Raw genomic sequence first — 22,876 nt, 5'->3', positions numbered from 1 at the left:
CTATATGGTGTGAATAAAGTAGTGCTTCTTGTTTGGGAGAGCTGCAAAGCCCATTTTGTCTAGAGAACATTGCCACAAAGTTGCATCCACCTGAAACGCAAGACTTTAGAACAATAGCCTTTGAACAGGAGAGACCACTCAAGAGTCTATGTTTTTCCGGACCAAGTTACCTTTTTTTAAAATGATTTCTGCTTCTATGGGATTATTGTCTGAACCAGAGGGGGAAATGATCAAATCTTTCATAATATTTTCTCTAGAAAGCATGTAATTTTAACAACAGGCTGTATGTTTTACCCCATTTAATCATCCACCATTCAACAAAAGAAAATCTGTTTTCTCATTTTTTTTTGAGAAAAGCCAGCATATTGAGTTTGGTCTACATCCCACCATATAATGGAAACACAATAATGAAACCAAACAAGACAGGTTCAGAGTTCATTTCACATTATGCATTCAGATTTAACTGCTTAGCATCTCTGTATGACTGGGAGATGAAGGAGCAGATGGAGTAAAGTAAGTCAAACCCACAGGTGCTTCCTGGTAACCCATTTGTTATGACAGAAGGGACAGAACTGGTTCAACCAGGTCTACAGACCCTGGTTTAATCCCGATCTGCTTAGGTACAACACGATAAAATGGGAACAGTATAGAAAGGACAAACGGATAAAAAGAGAGAAAGGATGATAAATGACATAAACCCAACCGCCTTCATTTTCTTAACACTAAAGAAAGGTTTAGAATATTGTTCATAGATGCATATTTCTGGCTTACATGTCACAGTACATGTTTAGCAAGTAAAAACTAACTTCAGAGGAGCTGTAAAAAAACAACTGCAAAACATGGTGGTGGCAGAATCATTCTGTGACAGTACTTTTCTTTAGGGAAAAGGAAAGCTTGTCAGAGTTGACAATATGGATGCACATCTTGAAATAAAACCTGTTAGAGGCTGGAAAAGTCTGGAGCTGACGAGACAATACTGAAGTTAAATAGTTTAAATCAAACTAATTTCAGACGTGGCCTAGTCAAAGATCAACCCAAACTCTAGTTGCAGCCTCCTTAAAGGGTTAGTTATACTAACCCTAAAGTACTAATCATAAACATTAGTTCTGCTACATCGGTATATTGCTATATCAGCATAGTTATTTAGCAGAAACTAATGCTAAAGGGCTAACTTCAACCATGTTGTCAATGATATAACATGTTACAACATAGTACATCAAGCTTGATTTTGCCTAACTGACCATGGTATGGCTTCACTTAGAAAGCCTGCAGGACAAAAAAACTTATTTTGAACTGCTTACTGTTCGACAGTGATGCATTCTGGGTCCTGAATGTAATGTACCGCATCATGGGTGGAGAACGTGAGGAGAGGAAATGGAACTATTGCATGAAAAGTCTTCACCCATTACAAGGTAATATAAACATCAAACTACTTGAGAAATTCTTAGCAGTCAATAAGCAAAACTTCAACACAGACATCAAACTTTATTCAACTGAAAGTTCACAAAAAAGCCAACTAAGTCAGCGCTTTAGAATTTATAAAGAAAAATTAAGCTAGGTAAAGCCAAGTGTGCTAAAAGTTTTCATAAATGCTAAACACTAGCTGTGCTATTAGCGCATTAGTGGACGAGTTTGCACCTCTGTCAAACCCAATTGGGAATGTATAAAAAAGGATGTAAAACTGAGTGAGCTATTTCACAAAGTGAAATGGAATAAACACGTCAGCCTGTTGAAGTGAAAAGATGGAGACATTTCCCAGAAGAGTTGCTGGTGAAATGGCAGTAAGTAGTGGTTCTACAGAGTACTGACTCGGGGGAGCTGAAAGAATTTAAAAGATTTCATGAATTTATTTGTAGAAAATAAAAAAATAAAAAGATCCAAGTCTCTTTACCTTTTCTACTTTCTAACTATGCCTTCTTCTGTTGCCATGACATAATTTTAAACAACAAAATACATAGTAAGGGCTGAAAAGGCTTGCTGTTTGAAAGTCACATTCCCGTTCATACCCAAAGTCAGAGGGTGTGGAGATAAGCCTCGGTATTTCAGCTAAACGCTTTTATCAGTGGTAGGAAATGCAACAGCAGAAGTGGTGGTGGTGTGTCATCGTCTGGCCGGACATCGACCGGTCGCTGCCACATTTCAACCTGACGTTATTGCCTGGCTTGTCCCTCTCAGGACATTTCTGCAGGGTGGCGAGCGGTGATCGATGAGCGGTGGCGCCAGAGCGATGGCCATCTTTCAGCGCCTTGTCCGCTGCCCCCGCTCAGGGTCATCCATCCTCTGTGGGCGGCCTCGCCATCTGAAGGCTCAGCGAGAGCCTGAACGGCCTCAGCGACGGATGACCGCCAGCTTATCCGGAGGAACTCAGTCGGTCTTTCTGCCTTTGTGCATACACTTCATGTTGGCCCCATGCGAGAGAGCCACGTATGACGAGATGCACGACGGCTTCCAGCAGACACTTAATTATAGACGCAAGAAGCAGACAAGGGGAAAGGAGGCAAACACGGGAGGGAGGAAGGGAAGGAGAAGGGACATGCATCAGACATGCACCGCTGCTCCCTTCAATGCACTGTAATTTATTAAAATAATAAAGCCAAGCTGAGAGCTGAAAGTTAAGTCCACAATAAATCTGACGGGGAAGACAGAAAGAAGAAGCCACAACACAGGCACTGCCAGGCAAATAAACAAAGCCAACACGCTGTTATGTCACCGTCCACTAGCTTATCTGAGCTGAACCCCTCTGCAGGAGTTAATTACCTTCCTTTAAACTCAGACATAGTCATATATTTCATTATTACCTTAAATAAAAACCCTGCCATAAATCACCTGGCTACAGCAAAACCTCAAAAGGCGGCCCCAGGAATTAGACGGCACCCAGAAACCCCAACACGCAGAGGGAGTGAAAATCAAGAGCCAGACAGACGCCTTAAATTCAAGAATGATGCAAAATGGGGGTTTTGGGGCTCCAACCCACACCACAGCTGCCGTAAAGCTGTCCTCAACTCAGACACTTTTCATCGATCACCTGACATCGCTCCTTCCACAAGTACGCTAAGCTGGATAATGAATCCCTAACCCCCCACCCCCAGGAGACGCGGTGGATGGATACGTCGCTGGCTAAATAACGAGCGGCAGACATATCGCATCGTTTGAGGCGTGAATGTCTCCGTGGTTAAATGGATCCAACCTTTCGGGTAAGCAGTGGCTAGAGACAATTAGGAACCAGTGAAGATGTAACTGTATAGGGAGGGACTCATTGATAATAATTAGTCTATTATTGAAACATACTCAACTTGCATGTAGCATCTGTGGATATAAAAACACAAGGTTTTGTATAGCCATGACTTGTATACTATAGAAATGTAATCTAAATCTAAATCATAAGTCAATGCCTCCAATTTTCAGCTGTTTTATTTGGTTAGCGACCAACCTCTCTTTCATGGATTCAAAGAACGTCTTCCTCTTCTTCGTGGTTTGCGCCAGTGGCAACATCCGGTTGTGGACCACGTGACTCGCATGATACGAAAAACAGTGCTTTCATTGAAGTTTTGCTAAGTAAACCAATTTCAATATGGCAAAAGAAAACAAAACAAAAAAAACCACCTAATACTGTCAGAACTTTTTATTGAAACTGGCATGTTTCCATCAAGCAAAATTATTTTCAAAATGTCAAATTGCGCAATTATATAATCAATGGAAATCCAACTACAGCCTCTCCTGATGAGTTTGATTAACGAAGGTATTTGGAGGAGGGGCCAAATCATGCAAATACTAATACACTATTGCACTAATACAATATCTAAGAATTTAATCCTGAGATAATTAATTATATTTAGTTAAACCCTATAGTACCGATAGTGTTTTCCTGCCTTGTAACATCTAAATCTGGATCTCTACAGACGTCAGAAAGAATATGGATAAGGTTCGACTGACATTAAAATGCCAGGTAGAGATCTTGACAGGTTTTCTGCATGCTATTGTTTTGTTGTTGCTTGTAAATATCCAAAAGTTTCATTTACATGAATCTGAGAATTAACATTACTAGAAAGCCATTAATATAAAGACTAAAAAGCAGTCTTTATATTACCCTGAGGTACACCGGCAGTAATACCAACTGTTTTCCCACATTTTGTCCTGTTGTACAACACAGACAAAAATGTTCTGAAAAATAAATATCAAATACAGTTGTTTAATGAGGAACAGGACAACCTAAAATCAATATTCATTGGAAAAGAAAACAATATTTATATATTTTGGAGGTTAGCTCAGGGAGAGTATCTTAGCATTTACCCTCCTGTGAGGACAATATGTCAGGGCGTCACACCCGGGGAAAAATGACATCACGTCATGCTTCAGTCAAATCAACATGACACAGAAATGCCCAACAGCCTTTGCTTTAAAATGTCTGAGCAGACCGACGCCGATATTGTGAGGGATCGGAAACAAATGGCAACGAGTGCAGGCGGCCATAACCCCGGCAAACACTGCCTTGTGTGATTAATGTGTTGTCTCTTTAAATCAATGCTGTTTTGGGTTGCTCCAAAAAGCTCTATAATAATTGCTACAAAGTGCCTCAAAATTGAAAGCATAAATGCATTCTAGATGAGACATCTGCAATAAACATATTCAATGCACTTGTCCTAAATAACCCTCATGAACTAATTGAATTTTTGAGCGAGGGGAAGCATTTTCCCTCGCAGGGTTTCCTTTAGGGGCTAGCGGTTCTTCTAAGATTACCTCGTTTCGCCTCTGCAGGGAAAGAAAAGCATGTGCACAGGTTCACTGTCAGACTCTCTTCCATAGTTCTTCCATACAGTGATTATTCTAATCAATGACCCATGTGGAGAGGATGGAGCGGAGCGATGAAAATCTAAATCTTTTCCTCCAGCTACCCTTTCTCCTGGATAAACAGCAGTAAAGCTAATGTGGCCCTGGAAAGCCTAAACAATATGACATTATTGGTGTTGTGGTACGAAAAGCTGAGGGGTGAAAGAGGGACGGATGGGAAGAGGTGAAGAGCAAGGTTCAAGGTGAATGCGGATAAGCTTTAATCGAGGTGGAATTGTTCTCAACTCCAACCGTTCTGGACCGGATCCAGCTGACCTATCATCACTGATTAGGCTGCAAGGACAGTGAATGGAACACACAAAAAATCTAAATAAAAAGTACTCAAAGAATTATGTCTCCGTCAGGGTAGGAATTGGTTGGTTGCTCGCAAAAATGTAACAAACAGAAGTGAGTTTGTCTTGATTTATATATCTTAGGGATGCGCTGATATTAAAATTTGGGCCAATATCCAATACTAATAATGGTGTTAAGGTTGACAAACGATATTTACTGATGTTATACCCATCATCTACATTTCCACTTCTGACCCTTCAAAAGCGACCGTACCGATACCAATAAGTAGTAAAGTGACTAACGTCTAACATCGGCCAATATCATTGTTGATGCAGATATATGGTGCATCACTAGTATTTTTGATTAGATAATAAGTTACACATCTAAAATAAATCTTAGTAGAATAACATGGTCTGGGTAAGGTTCTGGGTTTGCCCTGGGGTCTTCTCCCCATGGTATGGTTATGTGGCAGTGACAGTCTGTGTGGGTATATTGTGAAGAATTGTACAAATGTACACAATTCCTCACCACATCCTCAAAAGTATTCATATTGACGGCAAAATAACAAAAACATTCTTCTTGCGTTGACTTTAATTGCTCAATATTTTTGAATCACGGCCAACATGGACTGATTGCTCTGCTGCCATTGCCAAACTGCAACCCTGCATAGGCATCATTCAAAACCTTGTTTGCTGATTGAAATTCAACTGGAGAAATCCAACTCAATGGGAGAAATATCAGATGAGCACTAAAAGGGAAATGAGAATCAAGCAAAACTATGCAGTAATGTTTTACTAAAGATCATTAAAACATTTTGTGTTTTTCCTGCATGTGATATACATGCATACATATACATGTATGTTATGAGTCCTGCATCACTGGGGAATCAATGTTATTGATCATTTAAAGCGCCAGACTATTCCCACCAATGGCATTCTGCTCTCATAAATTCTGGAAGTGGTATTTCATACCTGCTTTGTCGTTTTTCTACTTCTTAAATAATACTTTACACTGGATTCCGTCACCTGAAGAGAGCTTTTTCTATTTCCCAATAAGTTTATTAAAAGAACTCAAAACAGAGCTGTTTTATGTCCATAAATTCATGAGCTAAAGAGAAACAAATATCAACAGTTATGCGAAGTGGCAGATCTTATTTTCCCTCTGCTGTGGAATAAATCAATAGCAGGGGCCGGTCTAAGCAATCGACAGAGGAAAACTGCTTACTCTTCATTTGAGCAATATGTAATCAATCCCAGGCACAGGATGGCTGCAGCACTTTCCAAACTAAGTGGGGAAAATGGTGGGATTACTGGCTCACTGGCATTTATAAATTGAGCCCAACGAGAGGAGGGCCACCAAGAGACTCCCGGTCAACATAATTACACCGGCAGGCCAATAAATCCGAGGCACAGATCTTTTTACAGCACAGCTGCAGTAAATTCAGCTGATTTCCCCCCACAGTGGCTTTTTTCTTTCTTTCTTTCTTTCTATTTATTTTTTTGCACAACAGAAGGAAACTTTTATGCTTTTATAGCTGTCTAAAGATTGGAAAAGGAAGAAGACAAAAAACAAACAAACAGTAGCCTTGGTTGCTACAAATCTCTGTGGCGTTTTTGCTTCGGGCCAAGCTGTGACTCAGTGCAATGATTTAGATCTGCACAGCGTCGACTCATACGCATGACAGAATAATACAAGGTGGAGAAAAATCTGCATTTGCTGCCCTTGGCATCAGTGAAGGTAAAGCGGACTGGAAGTCCTGCTTTTGCAAAGACAAAAGATTCAAACGTCACTGAAAATCCTCTGAACTGCTCTGTCTCCGAGGACATTTTACAAATGGCAAAACGTCAGAGAAATACAAAAAGCTAATGTGATACTGATCTACTGTCCAGTGAGAATGTCAGAGAATGAACGACTGCTACTACAAATGCCTGCGACCTGAATGCATAAAACATCTGGAGCAAACACTCTGCTTGTCGCTCTCCTGTAATCTATGAGTGCCGTTGTTGCTGGGCAGAGATGCTCCCAGATATGAGCATGTCACTGGAATCTGCCCTGGCTGGTGAGAGAAACCTTTTTACCTCTGACAGTTTGCACTAACAGTCACTGTTGACCGCTTAATGGCCCAGCATGGTCCAGCCGAAGTCAGTCGACGTATTTGCAGTCGGGTTTGTGTGAAAATTAACAGTCTGTGAACACGCTGGGTTTGGAAATGTTGGCGGGTTTTTTAAAATCTCAGACTTGAAGCAGGGAATACATACAGACTGCTGTTACAGTTAGTAAAACATGCTAACAGAGCTAACCTCTAAAGTCGGGTTGCCACCTTTTAGAAATCAAAATAAGGGACGCCCACCAAAATTGTACTCCAATCAGAGTAGCATACCTTCAACATGTTTACACTCGAGAAGATTTACTTAAGCTTTAATAAAGTGGGTGTAAAATGTATTTGGTAAGAATCTACTCAAGTACTGAGTAACTGACCATAACTCCTGATTTAATATTCAAAATGTGTCCTCAGACAGCCCCAAATATAAAACTTATGTCAACATTCTGATATTAAAAATAGTATTACTGGAATGTGCTGTGGTGGCGCAGGGGTTAAGCACGGTCCACGTGTGGAGGCCTTAGTCCTTGATGCGGCTATCGCAGGTTCAATTCCTGGCCTGGTGACCTTTGCCACGTGTCTTCCCTTTCTCATTATCCACTTTCCTGTCAATTAACTATCAAATAAAGGCCACTAGAGCCAATAAAACCTTTTAAAAAATTGTATTGCCAAAATATTTATACAAATAAGGAGTTAGGTTTGGAGGCTGGCTCTAGACCAAATGTACTAAGAGGGCCAGTGTAGTCTGTTTTTTTTTTGTTTTTTTTCATGGGGAGCACTCAAAAAAGAATGAAACAGAAAAACAGAGCAATGTATTTCATCATTTAATATTCTGAGCCAAAGAGCCACTTGTGTCTCCAGATTCAGGTTGCAGATCCTGATGTAGCAAATGGAAAATGTGATCCTATCTCCATTTTATAGAGACCGTTCTCTCACACATACAATTGGATGTTGCTGCTCCTACTTGAAACAGTGATTTACAGTAACAAGAAGGCTGAAATTTTTATTTATTTATTTATTTATTTTTATAGTTGTTGATTAAAGTTCTTCAAAAGAAATGAGAATCAGCTCAAATTGGCTTAGGCAAATCAAAGCTCTGATCAGTCCATTAGAATTTCCCTAAATAGTCTTAAACATCATATTGTGTATAGAAAAAACAAAACATCACAATTACTTGCACATCATTGAGATAAATGGTCATGCTTTTAAGTTTTCCAAATGTTTTGAATAATGTATAACTTTCTTTTTACATCATAACTACATACCACTTTGTGCTGGTCTTTCACATCAAATTCAAATGAAATATTCTTACGTTTGTGGTTGTAATGTGACAATTTGCTGATTGGATTTCTTTTGGATTCAAATTGGTTAGTGTTGGAGTGTTTTCACACTTAAAATCATTTGTAACTTTTATATCAGCTCAGAACACAACCTCTACTCCCTGTATTAATAGTTGGAACACCTTCACCAGACACATCTGACCAATAAACAGACTGAATGTTTATTGGTCAGATGTGTCCGGTGTGTGGTTTGAAGTGACATGATTGGCTTCATCTGGAGTTTTCTCCACTTGAAAAGAAACCGACTCAAATGCAAACGAAACAAGTTAAACCTCATCAACTGATTTGTACCAAAATATACGCACTATAAGTGGGGAAATGCCCTTAAAAATAGAACCTGTTCTTAAATCATCTCTCGATGGAGTTATATTGCAGTAAAATGAGCTCATTTCATTAAGCAACTCTTTCAAACAAGCCTAAAAGTAAAACCAAACGTGTATAAAGTCGAAGTAAAAAGCCCCCTGAAGTCATACCGTTTCTTTCTGAATCACCTTTATTCGTCGTTTTATCAGCCGCCATCATTAAAAGGAAAGTCCTAGATGGCAGTGATAAATTCCAGCGCTGGTCCGGTCCAGGCGAGAGTGTAGCGAATAATAAGTGCGGAGTAAAAAGTCAAAACTGGGTAAAACAGAGGTGACATTCTCTGCCTGTAACCATGTTAGCATCAAATCCTTGCCACTGCCGGCTAGAAACAGTTAAAGCATACTATTAACCTTTGTGGTAATGGCTGCCAGCCCTCGCGGGGCCGGTACGCTGACCTTCTTGTCTGTGACTCATGGGCACCGGGATGCACCTCTGTCGTACTTTACACCGCAGGCGGCTAACGCGAGATCCACCTGAATGAAACAAATGAGCTCTCTGTTGTTTCAGGGGCGTAATAATACCCCAGATGTATGAGATATCCCAATTAGGGTTTGCAACGACGTTGAGATTTGAGTTGGTTTTTTGTTTTTTTTTCCAGAATCATGTAGCCCTGGAGGCACGTTGTCGTCAGGCTTTTCTTATCAACAGGCACAATAAACTGTGGCACCTCAGGCAGCAGCGCTTTCTCTGGATTAACTCTGGAGGGTTTTGTACAAATTTTACCCAAACTGACTTAAACCTTGGAGCTCACATTGAAAACCAAATGTGTGCTGAGAAAGTCTTTCTTTTAAATGCAAATCTGAAACAGCCATGACCTGATCAGCATTCATGTTTACATCGCATTGGTTAGTCAACATGAACTACAATGTTGTAAAAAGGTATTTACAGCAATAACCTGCTGTAAATACAAAATACAGCTTCAAAATACAGCTTTCAAATTATGATTATAATTGTAATGGTAAAAAAGCTAATCAAACAAACCTGGCCTTATGAACGGTATTATTGAATGTTTTTGCTGAATCATGAATTTTGTTAACTCCATCCCAATCTACAGAAGTACAAAAACATATGAAAAGCAAAACAAAGCAGGCAAAATCAATCTGTATAGAAAGAGTTACAAAAGGGCTTTTCTAAAACTTTTGGGACTAAAGTGAACTCCAATGATAGACAAAATGAAGAAAACACAGAACAGTACTTGGTGAAACTTCCTTGGAGTGGCTGGTCTACTGAGATCAATCCAAGAGCAAATGGACAACTCATCCAGACGGTCACAAAAGAACCACGGGTATCTAAACAACTGCAAAGCCGATAGAGTTAAGGTCAAAGTTCATGATTGAAAAATAAAATTGAGAGGCAGGGCAAAGACGTCATTGACGGGAGATTTACAAAACCACTGCTGAAAAAAAAAAGGCACAGGCTTGCTTCACGCTTGTACTAGATGGATTGACAAAATAAAAAAAATGAAATGGAACAATTTGGGAGGTGCATGTCCCATCACATCTGACGTAAACCAACAGCATCGGGAAAAAAGGCGTTAGCACTCAACACACGGGAGGCAACATCACTTCCTCTCACTTTATTTCCTATGGAACTTGTGCGGTCGCTTGTCCCTCCTCCAGCCAAGCAATCTGGATAAGTGAAACTTCAAGCTTGTACACACAGATGTCACACATGCTTGTGACACAAAATAAAGTAAAATAATGTTCAACGATTGTTGCTGTTGCATACTGTATGTTGAGTTGCCTGAGGTTCAACGCTCTCCATATGTCAAGCAAATTAGTGTGTTACCACTTGGTATTTAAGGACTTGCTCCACTAACAAGAACATGAAATCTGCTCTTTACCAAAAACTCCTCTAGAAGAATGTTCAACCATTGGTTCGTATTCTCAAGGTGTAACGAATTGAGCGGGCAAATAATTTCATTCTAATTCAGCTTGGTTAGGACAGCCATTTTCTATTAACACATCAATTCATCAATTTACAACTACAATTTTGAATCAACTTTGGTTGTCTTTGTCTGATATTAAAATTAGCTTGAGCTGAAACATCTAAGCAGGATGAAAGAACAAAAACAGAAGAACTCTGCACGAGAGACGATACATTTCAGGCCACTTTAGTTATTCAGCTAATGGATAAGATTCAGAAGGACTGAAAAATAAGATAATCAGTTAGGTTATTCTTGACCTGCTTATCCAGACAAGAAAACTCTTCAGCTTACAAAACCTTACAGCAGAGAGAGGGGGGAGGGAGCACTGAGAATGAATCTGCCTAGCTGAACCTAGCATCCCCAATCAGGTTGTAGCTCAACAAGAACAAGGTAATGCTGGTCTGATGAGCCAACAGACAAGAGTCAAACACTGAGAGAAGCAGATCGACTGAAAAGCCTCAGATCTCCACAAAGGCAGTAGTGAGACAGAAAGACTGAGTGGGAGGAAGGATGGGTAGGAAAAAGAGGTTCCTCCGGATTTGCAAAGAGGCTAAGCTGCCTTCTGGTGCTACGTGACCAGCCTGTGCTGCCAAGGCAAGACGGATCGGGCTTATCTCGGCGCACACAAGCAGCACCGCTGGCAAAAAGCACAGTGGCATGGCCGTGGGTTCTGCTGTCTGAGTGTGCCCAATCGCTCTTATCCCACCGCTTTCATTCGTGTTTTACTGTTGTCCTCCCGTCACTATTTAAGCCATCTCTCTTTATTTTGGGGATGGAGATGTTAAAGCGTGATTGTGGCTGCGGGGGTTGGGTTGATTGCTCACGTTCGATGCAGATTTCGAGCCTGAGATCTAATTTTTTTCCCCATACACTCGTACGTCTTCACAGCTGGGTTTCCAGGCGTGTGGTTTTGGACATGTTCAACAAAACCAATGTAAAGGAATCCCTTCAGCAGTTCAGCTGCTCAGTTTTAATGTTTGCTATCAAAGGGTCACGGGAAACATACTTCCTACACGTTCTCTAGTCATCTTACCCTCACAACGTTAACTTTGTAGCATCTGCAGCAGTGATGATCAGGTTGCCTTCAATGTAAACTTTTGAAAAAATGGACTCCAAACCTTTTACACTTTTCGTCAGCGTTCCACTGATTTGAACTCTTTTTACTGACATGCCAGAGGAAGAGTGCTACATACAGAAAGCTTTTTCTCTGGTATCATGTAGCACATTGTTGCCCCTCCCCCACCTACTCCTGTACATTTGTCACTCTTTCCTCAGCATTTCAATAAGATTAAAATTTATTGGTATACTTTGGGTAACTACCATGTTGTAGGGTCCAGTTCTGTTTAAATGATGGTCTCACATTTTTCTCGAGCAACCTCTTGACACACATTAGGATTCAACAGGGATCAGCATCCCCAACCATGTCACTTCCATCAACGTGCTTCACAGCTGGTATGAGCTTCTTTTCCTGGAATGCTGAATGTGGTCTATACTAGACGTTCTCTGTTCTAGTTGTCCAAATAATACAATGTTAGGCTTGTTGTTCTTAGAAAAAGAAAGTTCCTAATTGAATTTCAATAAGTGAAGTTAAATTTATGCAGCCTCTTTCTCATTGGTAGGCATACTTTCTCATCAAACATAGCAGGAGCCTGCAATATGTTCCACTCTAACATTTTTCTACATTCTGCTTTTGGACTGAACTTGCTTTGACTGAATAAAAAAAAAAAACGGAGGATACAGGCAGTTGGCCTTCTTTTTGTAAGCTTTAAGCAGTTCTTTGGATCTCATTATGTTGTTCTTTCACACTTCAATAGTCTGGAGAACACCAAGCTAACTGAGGCTTAAACGAGGCGACGCTCCTTCAACATGCTGAGAAATGATGTTCTACTTTTCAGAATTATTAAAATTCATTTCTGTGATATTAAGAATAGTAAAAAATCTGGTCCATATACTACATATTTCTGGCCCTAAGCCGATTGTCCATAACCTTCCAGAACCTCATTGCCTAATCCAAAATTAAATGCCTTACAGTCCTTGACTGTTATTTTTTTGAATCTCTCTGCAGAGGGAGAAATCACAGAGTGAATGAAAAAAGCTACATTTCTCAGGAATAGCAGATTTATAGTGGCACAAATAGTCGTCCTTCCCTTTCTCAAATGGGCGATTGGTTTACAATACAGTAGCAAAACAGTTTTGTAAAATTCAACACGGCGTCACTGACTGGGGGTGAAAACAGGATGAGACGTGTGAATGAGTGAACACCAGGATTTTTTTTGCATCACGAGTCACGTGGTCAACAATCGGATGTTGCCACTGGCGCAAACCACGAAGATGACGACAGGAAGTAGTTCGATGATCGCGGCACAGAAGATTTTTTTATTGACGTATTGCGTGAACAAAATTAAGTAACGTATGATTTTAATTGCATTTTGTCATTTAATGAAAACAGCAATTGCAAAATTGTGTATTTTCAACATTAGAGGAATACTGACAGAAGTTTGTATGCATTTGTAATCAAAATGCCGGTAATGATCCACTAGACTGGATGTATAGGTGACAACTTAGGCAGAGTAAATAGAAAGAAAGCAGACCTCACAACCTTTCGCTCACAATCAGTTTTCTATTCATCATTTCCTGTAATTAAAACAGAAATGTTGATTAAGTAATCAAAACCATACAATACGTGGTGATTTGAACTATTGAAGCACAATGAAAGAAGCTCCACTCCTGCAGTAGGAGCTACAGCTGAAATCCCGGTGGAAGAGTGAGAGAGGCCGGCTAATGAATGATATGTAATCTGATCTCTCCTAATAAGAAGGAGAGGAGGAATGGTGTTTAGAGTGATAAGCAGCTTAAACCTTCAAACTTAGATATGCGCAATGTCATTTACTACCATGCAGTACAGACCAATGACAGATCATCAGTGAGATTATTAAGAAACTTGAAGGATCACTTCAGATGGTTTAATGCATTAAAATATGGACATTATCGTCCCAGATATGGAAACCTGTGGATCGTGCGTTTGATATTGTAGTTGAAGTGAATTTTCCATTTATATTCACATTTTGTCTCAGTGTTTTACAAGTGAGGGGTTTTATATCACGGAGCAAAACAAAGTAGGCCATGAAGTTAAGGGGTGTGACTTGGAAAGCTTTAATGAGTAAAATCTGAAAAGTGTGGCATGAATTTATGTTCATTCTGCCTGGGAATTTTTAGTCTGAAGAGTCACCATTTTTTAGAAAAATTGCATGTCTTTGAGGGTATCAAACAAAGAGTTGCTCATCTATCATTGCAAAATACTTAAAGCTCAATCAGAGCATCTGAAGATCAGTTTTCCTTCCTTCCAGTCTCAGTTGGATTTCGGTCTATGCTCAGGCCGAGCCGTTTGAAAATAAAAAAACCTTAGACCAAGAATGTCTCCTGAAACGTCCACCGACACCAAGATCAGTCTTTGGTATCACATGGGCCGTCACTAAGAAATATTTTGAGGTCGGAAGGATCAGAGGGAGCTCTCAGCGGGACCTGCTGATGTGGAGTAGACCACACGTCAGTGAGAGCTAATTAGCAAACAAAGCCGTAATCCAGAGCTATTCACAGAAAGAAGCACGCATAGATGGATGCTAACCTTGACTCATGTCAGATGACTGCATCCGCCTTTGTGTTTTTTAAATGATTCGTCTGGAGATTTTGATAAGCTGGTTAGACGATCTGATGCATTCAAAGACAGACGGTGGCTCTGGGCTTCTTATTACTTTATCATAACATGTCGTTTCCCTTTTTTTTTTCTTACACACTACACTCACTACTCCACTTGCCTTTGGATTGGAGTGCGTATTTTGTGTTATAATTTTGCCCTTATCATACAGTATGTTATTCTAAATTCTGTCAATATAAAATTTATATTTGCATTTTTGTGTGAATCTGCAGCCTTAGATTGGCTGACACTTTGTTACACAAGAATTTCCTCACTACGGGAGAATAAAGGGGATTTCTATTCTATTCTATTCTATTGACTTCTAATGGGAATTTGAAATGCAGTATGTTCTTGTTGGCTTTCAGATTAGAGGGGCTAACTACGTGTGTATGCCACACTTTTCAGATTTTTATTTGTAAAAAAAAATTCCATCATCTTGTACCATGTAACATGTTCTTTCCACTTAAAATGTGTCATTGTGTGTCACTATCATTAAGAAACTGCTAAAACATTAATAGCCTTCTGTCTCTGCATTCATTAAGTACTTCATGTTTTTAAATACTAATGGACATCTTTTCACATTGATGTAATTTGGCTGTACACGGATTAAAATCAGATTTGATTATATTGATAAAAATAATATGCACATAACTCAGAAATAGCTGCCTCCCATTGGCCATCAGATTGTTCAACACCAATAATCCTCTCACTAAACTGTCTGAAAATGCTAAGTGCAATATCTTTACTGTCTTAATAGTTCAATATTAGTTTTATTGTCCTATATATTTAGCAAAATATTATTGTTTATATATTTATTCTAGATTTTAATTGATCTATTCATGTATTTATTTATTTTATTATCCATCTGCACCAGGAACAGATTTACAGTCACACTTATACATTTTCAGTATTTTTTCTACGTACTCTGGCAGCCAAGCAACAACATTTTGCAGCTAAATTCACATTCGTGTCTTTGTGCAATGACAATAAAGTAAGTCTAATTCTCTAATTAACCAACTTTTTATCTGTCTAGCTCTATTTAAGCATTCCTCTAAAGTCTAGAGGGGCACATTAAAAGCCATGGCGAGCTGGATTTGGCCCCCCCGAGCCTCAAGTTTGACCCCTGGTCTATTACTTAAAACACCAATATATAAACGCTAAAATATATTCAAGTTGCTGAAAAATGTGATACTATAGGGGTATTAATACTTTAGCTAGTGCTGTAGTTGCTATTCTGAGCAGGAGACTGTTTACCTGGACTTCCCAAGAAATTTTATCATAATGGAATAAAAGACCAGCAAAAAAAAAAAAAAAAAGACTTCACAACAACAGCGTGACAAGTGTCTGAATAGGTAATTACCGGTAGTTTTCTCAGCATGGAATCTTCAAGAAGAGCTTCTAATTAGCTCGAACAAAAAAACAAAACGAAGGACGTTTTCTGGTCTGAACAAAGTGAAACCGTCACGTGAAATGCCCTCGCCCTTCTCAGCGTGTTCCAGGAACTGGAATGTGAATCCTGTTGAGAATAGATTTCATCTCCTTTTAAAGATGATTACAAATATGAAAAACGGCGCTGGGTGTTATTGGCACCTCCGGCTGCCGTCTGTTCGTTTAGGAACCAGAGATCCGCCACCTGAGAATGACCACTTCCAGCCTTACCAGGAAGCGAAAATGCAGTTGCTGGGTGACACAGAATAGTTTTAAAGGACAGACACCTTTAAAAAGCTGCAGAAAGCTTAAATAAAGGAGCAGCAAGGTAGAAACTTAACACCCAACCTGACACCTTCTTCGATCTACTGAATATCTGCTAACGGAAACGTCGGCGCACTCTTAAAACCGAGCGAGGGTCATTGGTACGTCCCCTTTTTAATCCGGCAGAGAAAATCCCATGAATAACTAACAAGAGAATAATCAGTCAGCCAGGCCCGCTGCACTACGGGCCCTACGGTTCACCGGCACGTGCCGTTCCCTCTCGTTTATTATCATTTCCTGTGTCAGCGGCTCCAGATAGACCGTACTGCTGTGCTAACAGAGCAAGGAGTCCAGTTTCTGTCTATAACCCAACAATACACACACACACACACACACACGCACACACACACACACACACACACACACACACACACACACACACACACACACACACACACACACACACACACACACACACACACACAACTTTTCCCACTCCAAGCAAAAAATTATTTGTGACAGGATGGCCCACCCAGCCTCTAACAGTTGGTGACTGGTGAACTTGTATACAACTCTGATGCAGCTCTGCCACTAAAATTTTCATCTGCAGAAAATCAATACTTTACTTGATACGATTTCAGTCAGACAGGGAGCATAACATTGCGAAAGGAGCCAAGGTTGGTGCCACAGCTTGTAGCGATCTGCTGGAGCCTTCTGTCCTTGTGACAGATTAGCCATCTCCTCACACCAAACCCCCCCACACCCCTGGTCAAACACGCAGGAAATGCATTAGACGATAACGAGAAAGGGGGGAGCGGGTTTAAAAAAGATGGAGAGAGAGCAAGAAATAGAGAGATGAAGCACAGAGGAACAAAAAATGGAAGAAGAAGAAAGAGAAGAAAATGGGTGAGGGTAGGGAGGGAGGCAGATACTGACTGATCCACTGACATGCTGTCAAGACTCTCCACTGTTACCAACAGGCCTATGGGGGGGATGGTGAAGGGTCTCAGGTGAGGCACAACCTGCCTTAGCATAGCTGGAATTAGAGCAGAAAGCATATAGAATGGGAACCATGTGGATATGATCGGACTGGTTACCAGAGTCACCATGTATCAAGATTTAAAAAGGTTCTGCATTCAAAATTCTGTAAAGAGTCTTTTTAATGTCAGAGAAAATGTGTTTAAGCTAAAAATTGGTAGCCAGCTGGCTAAAAGATGGCTCACACCGACTTTCTATGCTTACACAGAAAATCAGTGAAGTCATTTGGAAATACAAAGCAGCCACAGGAAGCAAAAAAAAAAAACAAAAAAAAAAACGCTACGATGTGAAAACTAGCATGATTCCTGCATCCTACGAAGGCAGCATTAGCCGTGTTTCCATTGATGTTTTTTGAAGCTCATTTTTAAGTGTCGCATTTTAAAAGGCTGGTGGAAACAGAAAAATTTGAAAACTTCCTCTGTTGGGCTAAAAATATTTTTTTCAATTGCTTTTGGCTTTTCCAAAGAAAAAAGGAGTTAATACAATAAAGGGAAGAGAGTAACACATCTGCCCAGCAAGTTCTGAGATAGCGAATGCTCCCGTCCTCTGATCTGTCCCTTACTACAGGAACAAAATTTGGAAAATTTCAAAGTCTAAACCTTGCTGCATTTTTCTGAAATGTGCACTCCCATCCTAGTTTGCAACCTCATCTTGCTTATTGCAGACATAGTAACGTCAACATCTGATGAAATCTCGCTCTGACTTAGATTTGGAGGTGCTGACTCTTAGGTTATCATACCATGAGAATCTCCTACAGTCCCATGCCTACACATGGGTTCTGTATAAGACCTGAAAAGGCTTAAAATAAAGAACTGTGTGTACATCAGTACCAGCACCGGGCTATCAAACACTTTTCCCAGGTGCTCTTTGGCTGCTGGAGCTTGTAAAATGAGGCCGATTGTGTGGAGATGGTCCATTTAAGGGCCCTCAATAATCAGCCAATGCCGCTATAATGAAGTAAAAAGGTCAGGCGAGGTCAAGGCACTTGGAGGCTGAAATGCTGGGAGTCCAAGGAGACCTGGCATCAAGTGTCACACTTTCTCCAGAACCTTTTCCATCCAGTTCCTTTGGGTCCAGGTTCCCTTCCCTCTCCTCCAGTACCCCAGTTTCTTCATCTTTACCATACCGTCTATCACAGCACAGCGTTTTTCTCTGTGCTCTGTCTTTGATGTCTTTACATCGACTTCCTTCTTTATGTTTGATCTTCTCCTTTCACTTGGCCTGCTTGCTTTATTTCTACCTGAACATCCCCATTATTACCCTTCTCCTCACACCTGCTCTCCTCTGCCTCCTAATCCTTCAAATTCTGATTTTCACAATTTTGCCATTTTTAATGTCTCTCCATCTTCACCCTACAAGACTCTCTTTTCGATTTCCTCATCTTTTTTCTTTCAGCTCCTTTTCCTTCCTTCTTATTTCCAGTTATCTAATTTCTCCTCCACTGTGTCTCATTCACCCTTCGCTTTCAATTTCTTTCCTCTAGTTTACCCTCCAATTAATTCGTCTTGCTTCTATGCCCCTCATTTTTTCCCTAATCTTTTCATTTAATCTCATTGCTTCCTGTTTTATCATCTCAGTTGCCTAGTTTGACTCCTCTTCCCCAGTTGAGCTCTTCCAGCATCGTTTCTCTGTCCTCTCCTTCACCTGAAATCCCCGGTAGTCTCACCCCACTTCTCTATAGCAACAGGGATGTGGAGTGAATCTTCCAACATAAAACAAGAACTGCTTTGCTCCAACCATGTAAAACTGTCCTTGACTCCTCTTTTTTTTGTCCCGTTGACATTCGGTTAAGCAGCAATTCCTCATCTCGAGTCAAAGGACGCGTGCTTTTAATGGAGGAAGACCCCAACGCCATCAAACGCCGCCTGGGTGGGTGGGGGTCTCATTTGTCAGGTTATTAAGATGTCTTTTGCGACGACGCTGGGTGCCTCTAATGACAGAACTGTTTTAAGCTTTGCAGACAAGCACGGCCACATTATTAGTATCCCATTAGAATAAATTAGCATGATCAGCCCAGTAGGAGCAGCCCAGTCTGGGTTTGACTCCATGAAATGCCACAGGGCTACGCTTGCAGCATCCCATCAAGATAGGAACCGGAGAGTTGGGGGAACTCACTAATCAATGTCTCATTATGCGTTGCAGCAGTGTTGATGCCTTATTTCTGCAGTCAGAGTAAAAACGGCCTTGATCCGACCGCTGTTTATCTAGGCCAATGATTAACTCCTGTGACTCATGTGTTCAAGACTCGCACGGTTTGTTGAGTTGCTGCTAAAAGCCCGTAAAAGCACAATAAGTCAAAGTCGCGCTTCATTTACTGGCTGACTTATAGCCACTCTGCATCGTGGCAGTCCAAACAGAGGACTGCTTTTAAAAAGCAGTCCTCTGTTGTTGCTGAACAGCTCACAGATGACAAGAGTCGGCTGAAATATCAGCAGTCAGTCCACCTGGGCAGCCGAGACCTAATCCCCAACTTCCTTTATCGACTATCGCCCACTGAGCTGATACAGACCACCACAGATCAATTCCTGATCCGATCCTGGCTGGCAGGAGACGAGTCGATCCATGATGACTCTCTCTCACACACACACACGCGCATACACAAACACCTTTATGCAACTCCCGAGTCCTCGATGTGGCTGAACTCCCTCGTTAACCCACCCAGACATTGCCCTCTCTTTCTAACGCTGCTGCTCTGATTTAGATGACTAACTGCACAGGCAGTGAAACCCTACTCTGCAGTGAACTCCTACAGAAAATGATCTGAAAGATGAACTGCTATAGGATGGAGGCGGCCATAGTAGTGCAGTTATTTTTTTTATTTAGTAGCAGGTTGGGGCACGCTGACATCTTTAGGCAAGAGATTCAGCAAAATTAAAATGCCACAATATATCTGGTTGAAATGAAGTTTCTGTAGCAAAGCGCCGTCAGCATGAGACTTTGGTGCACTAAATGCAATCTCAGCAAGTCTTGATGCTCAATTTCGATTTTCTACTGAAATCAGAATTTTTTTGTTGTTTTTTTTTTTGCACAGTCGTTCACACTACAAATTAAATGCGACCGCAATCAGATTTCTGCGTGAATGTTTTGCGACCTCAGGGTGGCCCACATGCGCAGAAGAAGAACATACACGTCAACTGTTCATAAATGTCCAGCACCACTCTGGACTTTGGTGCTTCAGAAAAAGAAAGTGTATTTCACGCTGTTTTGAAGATCTATCAGAAAAATAAAAAGTGACAAAAAACACCCAGAAAATGCATTACTACCATAGGAATGTCGTGACAAGCTAACCATTAGCTCATTATGATGCTAAAGCTGACATCTGCTTTTAATCATAAAGAACTAAGGAAATATTTTACTTTTTACTCCGTTGGTAGAGCTGTTGCCTTGCAGCAAGAAGGTTCTGGGTTCGATTCCCGGCCCGAGGTCTTTCTGCATGGAGTTTGCATGTTCTCCCTGTGCATAGTGGGTTCTCTCCGGGTACTCCGGCTTCCTCCCACAGTCTAAAAACATGACTGCCAGGTTAATTGGTTTCTCTAAATTCTCCCTAGGTATGAGTATGCATGGTTGCTTCTCCTGTCTGTCTCTGTGTTGCCCTTGGACAGACTGATGACCTGTCCAGGGTGGACCCGAAACGTTCACAGGAGATGGGCACCAGCAGCCCTCCTGACCCCAGTAGGGGTTAGAAAATGGATGGATGAATCTGAACTGCATTTATTCATCTCAAGTTCAAAATACTTTGTTCAAACCTCAACAGGACAATTCTATGCTGACTACAAATTCTTAAAAACAAAGTTTTTGATTTGTGAAATTGCCTATATTTGAGAAAACAAAAACAAGTAATAGAAATTTTTATTTATTTCAATGTGAGAGTATCACCTCATCTTGTTTTCTTAAAATCCACAATATTGTGCATTATCTTGTCTCTCCCAACTCTCATGAGCTGAAGGTAATGTTCTGCACCTGTTCTTTACACATAGGGGTCAATTTCAATCAGAAAATATCCACTAGGATAGCGGTGCTTTAATTAGAAGCAGCCACCGTCATCAACATGCCCCGTGATGTGGTTGTCATATCACAGAAATGCGATTAGAGAGAAATCCAAACATGGTGGATCACTTTCAGAACAATGTATTGTGTTCCCTCCTGTCTTACTTCAACCTAAGCAACTTGCTAGCTGAACCATGTCAATTAATGGAACTGGGAAGCATTACACTCCCCAGTTCACCATTAGATTAACTCAGACTCACTTCATCAACCGTGTGAAGTCAATTCCCCAAAGTGCACTCAACTCTCACAGCAGCAACCGACCCTTGAAACCCAGAAACGGAGCCGGAGCAGACAATTAGCCCCCACATTGTCATCGCAGTCGCCAAAAATAGAATTCATACCAGGGGTAAATCTCATCTGGGAACTATAATTAGAGTTTGTTGGCAGGAGATCGATTGGGAGTTGGGAAGCAAAGGCAAACTAGCCTTAAAAGTGGCATGGTGACGTTTCAGAGGTACACTAAAGTGTATGCACAGGATTTAAAAAAAGGATCCAGTTTAATGTGTCAAAGTCAAATTAAACTGTAATAGGTTGAAAATTAAATATTTTACATTTTAATCTGCAGAACCAACAGATCAGCCCCAGAGCTCCCCACGTCATTTACCTATGGTGTACCCCCTCTTCAGTTCCACACATCGAGGAGAGCGCAGCTGGGAGTTGGTGGTGTTGTTTTCCTGCACCGCCAGGCCAGTGGTCGCCTTGGCAACAGGTGGCGCAGCCTTGTTGAGGGGCGAGGCTGGCACCAGAGTTGGAGAGAAACCTTGACTGGCAATATCCACCGACTGAGACTTCTGCTTCAGCCTGCGGAGGGGGAAACAAAGCAAAGGAGCAGAACCGGTTACCGACTCCATCAAAGAAAAGAAGAGAGACCGCAGCGCGGAGGCGTCGCTAGCGAGGGAACGTTAGAACGAGGACGGAACAGGTGACCTTCACAGCTGAAGGCCGTGAAGGGAGAATGACTGCATCTGATCTGAAGCGTTTGCATCTGGGATGGTCGGTGTCGACAACGGGCTGCGTTACAGTAATGCAATCATGTGAGGCAATTTTCTAAGTGGCAAGGAAGTGAGGGAAAAGAAATCAATAGGTTAATCACACCCTTGTTGAGGGTGAATTCATTAGCATCACTCGCCTCCCCCCGCCACCCGGTGTAGAGCTGTCTACTGTACAGAAGGATTAAACAGCAGGGTATGGGAAGAGAGCAGCAGGAGTCAGGTGGGGGTTGGACTTTACTGAAAACAGTGACAAAACTGGAGCCAATTTATTCAGCAGAGATAGCAGCTTCTCTTTCATGCATCAAAAACCACGCTGGTGGCCTCTTTTGAAAAGGCTTAATAAAACCCATCTGTTGACAAACGAACCAGAATGCAGTTGAGAATAAGACGACACGCCCAGATGGTCATGTCTGTTCAATCAATTGCCAGTTAAAGGTGTGTTAAAGCATAAAACTACTGAACTGATGCCTGACTTCAGGCTCCAGATTTTTGCTAAACTAACCCTAAAGAAGGAGATGGGGACAGAGGAGAGAAAAAAGTATAAAGTGAACGCCCCAGAAG

General features: G+C 41.1%; 1 protein-coding gene across 3 annotated transcripts in view; it reads right to left on the bottom strand.

Annotated features, from left to right (window-relative positions):
- The window catches only part of oxr1a (oxidation resistance 1a), a 164,479-nt gene that overhangs the window by 76,691 nt on the left and 64,912 nt on the right, over positions 1-22,876 (bottom strand). For all 3 annotated transcript variants that reach the window (XM_088014305.1, XM_088014308.1, XM_088014307.1), the window contains exon 3: positions 21,928-22,124. In XM_088014305.1, the coding sequence (XP_087870431.1) occupies positions 21,928-22,124 (197 nt within the window). The remainder of the gene's footprint in view (positions 1-21,927; positions 22,125-22,876) is intronic.

Source organism: Poecilia mexicana, unplaced genomic scaffold (genome assembly GCF_051168715.1).
Source record: "Poecilia mexicana isolate PSO_F unplaced genomic scaffold, ASM5116871v1 scaffold_16, whole genome shotgun sequence".
NCBI lineage: Eukaryota > Metazoa > Chordata > Actinopteri > Cyprinodontiformes > Poeciliidae > Poecilia > Poecilia mexicana.
Note: the sequence above shows the minus strand (reverse complement) of the source record. Positions and strands in the feature narration are given on the sequence as shown.